Below are 3,359 nucleotides of genomic sequence, written 5' to 3'. Positions count from 1 at the left end.
TCAAAGGCAGTTCAGTTTTTCCTAGAACTGAAATCAAATGAAAATAAATATCCTTCAGCTTTGGATCCTGTGGAAGGTATTATCATTTACTATTTTGGGTTTTAAAAAACTATTTGAATTTGATCATTTTTCCACTTGTATAACAAATAAATCATGTGTAGTTGAAAATTGGAAGAAAAAAAGAATAATGAAAAGGAAGAAAAAATCATGTAAATTTCTCTTGTCAATACCATCAATTCGACTTGGCTTTTGGGCATCTTAAATTGAAAAAGCATGAAAGATGGCTGAATTATAGAAGCCATTTGTTTGCCAATTGATTTTTAAAACAGCTGTGACCTGCAAGCTGTAATGCTGATAGTTTAGACTTGAGGCTGTTTTTCATACTCATTTGGGTGTAGAAACATGAACATTGTTATCTTGTAACATTTGGGCAAACTGTGCTGGTTATAAAACCTAGACTTAATGGAGTATCACTTTAAATTTGTTTCATATCTTAAGCTGAGAGATGTGGTACTTGTAGCAACATACCACAAATGGACTAAGTTGTTAGAAAAGATGTCTCAGAATCAATGTCATGGGTGTATAAAATTGGAAGAGCACCTAAAGTCAGCTAAAGAGATGAAGAAGCACAAAAAAGAAGTACATGCTCTTCAGTTTCAAATTTCTGATGATGCACTTCAACAGATGCCTGACTTTCAGGGCCAGGTAAATTAAATAATTTCTTTAGGATTCATTGAAGTTAGTATACTGTAAAGTGAGAAATTAAGGTTTATTCACTGTTGGATTATTTGGTGAGACCTACATAGAATAGAAGTTATTGATATAAGGATTAATAACCCTTCACTTGCTACTTACTAAGAGGATGATAATCTTTGTTTTTTGTGCTCAATCTTATGGTTATCTTGGTCTGTACTGTACTCTTTGTCCAGATAGATGTGCGGAAGGAAATTGGATATATTGATAAAGACCTTGTTGTTCAAATGAAAGGACGTGTTGCCTGTGGGATGAATTCTGGGGAGGAGTTGATTTGCACTGATTACTTGTTTGAGAACCAACTGAATGATGATCTTGAACCAGAAGAAGCGGTGGCATTAATAGGTAAGCAGGACTTTCCTAAGCTGTAAGAGGTAAACAGCTTCTTCATCATTAATCTTATCTCAGGACAAGACACATGCATACATAATTAAGAAGAAGAATGTTGGTAGAGTTTTGTGATGAGGCATTACGATTAAAAATGATGAAGCAGCTTCAATTTTACTTTGACTTCTTATAGACGGGTATTTATAGGTGCTAAGTATAGTTGTCAGCATCAAATCCATCATCGAACCGATAAGGTTATTAAGTCATTGGATTAACTGGTTAAACCGATAGAACCGATTTTATGTAAATAAAAAATAAAAAATAGTAAAAAATTTAAAACTAAAATTTAAAATACATATCTTTATTAATATTTTAAAAATATTCAAGTTTCAACAAATTATAATTAACACATTATATTATAATCAACAAATTATAATTCGATTATTATTAAATAAGTATATAAAATATTAATATTTTTTAATTTTATTTGGAAAACAATTGTATTTATTGATGATGACAAATATGTGATTGGGTTATGTTTGATTGTTGTATTAGTTGTGCAGCCCCAAAAGTCATTGGTCCATCCCAAACAATAGAACCACAAGGCCAAAAAATCCGCAAGCCCAATAAGAAGAACAATATGTAGATAGAGTTGCTAAAAAGGACCAAGCCCACAAGCCTCAAACAAAAACTCCATCAGCTGCAATGTTAAACACTTCGGGTAAAAGTTCAGAAAGGAAAATGGAGTTCACTTCTCAATCTATCATCCAAGAAGAAAGAGAAAAAAAAAATCATATTTATTAAAATATTTTTATATTGTGTAATATTGTATGTATTTATTAAAAAATAATATTAATAAATATCATATTATCATATTATCATATCAAAATAATTATATTTTAATTAATATTAATAATTATGAATAATAAAAAATATAATTAATTTAAATATAAGTGAATATAAAATTAACTAATATTTAAAAAAATAGTATAATTTTATTATATAATTAATAAGTAACATATAAAATAATAATGAATAATATAGTTTGATAGCAAGAAAAATATGTAGTACAAGGAGGAGATCCAAATTTAAATCACATCTTCATCAATTTTAATTTTTTTTCTCAAGTAATTTGGTTGAATCGATTTTCACTTATTTTGATCCGTTCTTATCGGTTCTGATCTTTAATCGGTCTTTAGATTTGATTGGACCGATAATCTTTATCTTTATTTCTATTATTTTTTTGGTTTTTGGGTTAGTGTCTTAGTGAGCTTCGAATAATGAGGCGCAGTATTAGCCTGCTCTCTCAGACACAGGTTGCTGCTTTGTTAGTGGGTTTTCTTCAAAATTTTATTTTGACCCTTTCTAGTAGTAAATATGATAAATAGTCTTTCAAGTGAGATGAATTTCATTTCTTCTCCTTTTCTTGTGTTGATGGGCCCTCCATTCATTGCTTTTGAAGCTGAGAATAAATAAATCAAAATGACAAGGATTATAAAAGGTTCACACAACTAATTAAGTGATGGGCCTAAACATTGCTTGAATGCTGGTTAAGTTATAAATAAAAAAAACATTGAGACCTAGACTAAAAAACCCACATCCATGAAATGAAAGGATGAATACCATCGTTGGATCCGAGAGTCATTCATCGCCGCTGCTCTTCGGAAAAATATGGATGGTTGTTCCGGCCTAGCTAATCCACATATGGATACTCTTCGGAGAAATATGAAATCACTAAAGTAGAATGCAAAAATGTTTTTATCCATCCAAATGATTAAATTAGTTATGCTAAAATGCATATTTCTCTAGTTATTCATTAAAAAATTGAAAAAAATATGTTTGTAGATTGATATTAGTTATTTAGTTTTACTTTATGGTTATGATATTATGATTGTTAATAAGATTCTTTTTGTGAAAGTCACTCCAACTTAACAAAACTATTTAAAAATCTCTCACTTGATAATCCTTTTTTTTGTAAGTGTAAGGGCCACTAGGCCCAAACAAAAAAAACCTACAGAACTAAAGGTTTTTTTTTGGAGGGGAGGGGAAGAATCCCTTTTGCATCATCTCTCATTAAACGAATAAATAATCATTTGTACCCATGAAAGATGAATACGCTGACATTTGTACTCATGATAGTTCGAAACTAAACTTATACACATGATAGATGTCCTCCGTGTGACAAAAGTATCCTGACTTGAATCTGAGCTTGGTTCGTAGGTTTCCGAACCTACGTGGCACTCCTTCCCTTATCTTCAACCCCTCTCTCTCTCACTCAC

General features: G+C 30.5%; 1 protein-coding gene across 1 annotated transcript; it reads left to right on the top strand.

The window, feature by feature from the left end:
• The first annotated feature begins 272 nt into the window (after window positions 1-272).
• Window positions 273-1,969, top strand: LOC112792725 (DExH-box ATP-dependent RNA helicase DExH11). The gene is made up of 3 exons (XM_025836069.2): window positions 273-705; window positions 930-1,098; window positions 1,636-1,969. Exons 1-3 carry the CDS (start codon window positions 463-465, stop codon window positions 1,674-1,676), a joined length of 453 nt encoding a protein of 150 aa, XP_025691854.1. The 5' UTR covers window positions 273-462; the 3' UTR covers window positions 1,677-1,969.
• The last annotated feature ends 1,390 nt before the right edge of the window (window positions 1,970-3,359 follow it).

Source organism: Arachis hypogaea, chromosome 1 (assembly GCF_003086295.3).
Source record: "Arachis hypogaea cultivar Tifrunner chromosome 1, arahy.Tifrunner.gnm2.J5K5, whole genome shotgun sequence".
Lineage (NCBI taxonomy): Eukaryota > Viridiplantae > Streptophyta > Magnoliopsida > Fabales > Fabaceae > Arachis > Arachis hypogaea.
This window is presented reverse-complemented; position numbering and strand designations above follow the sequence as displayed.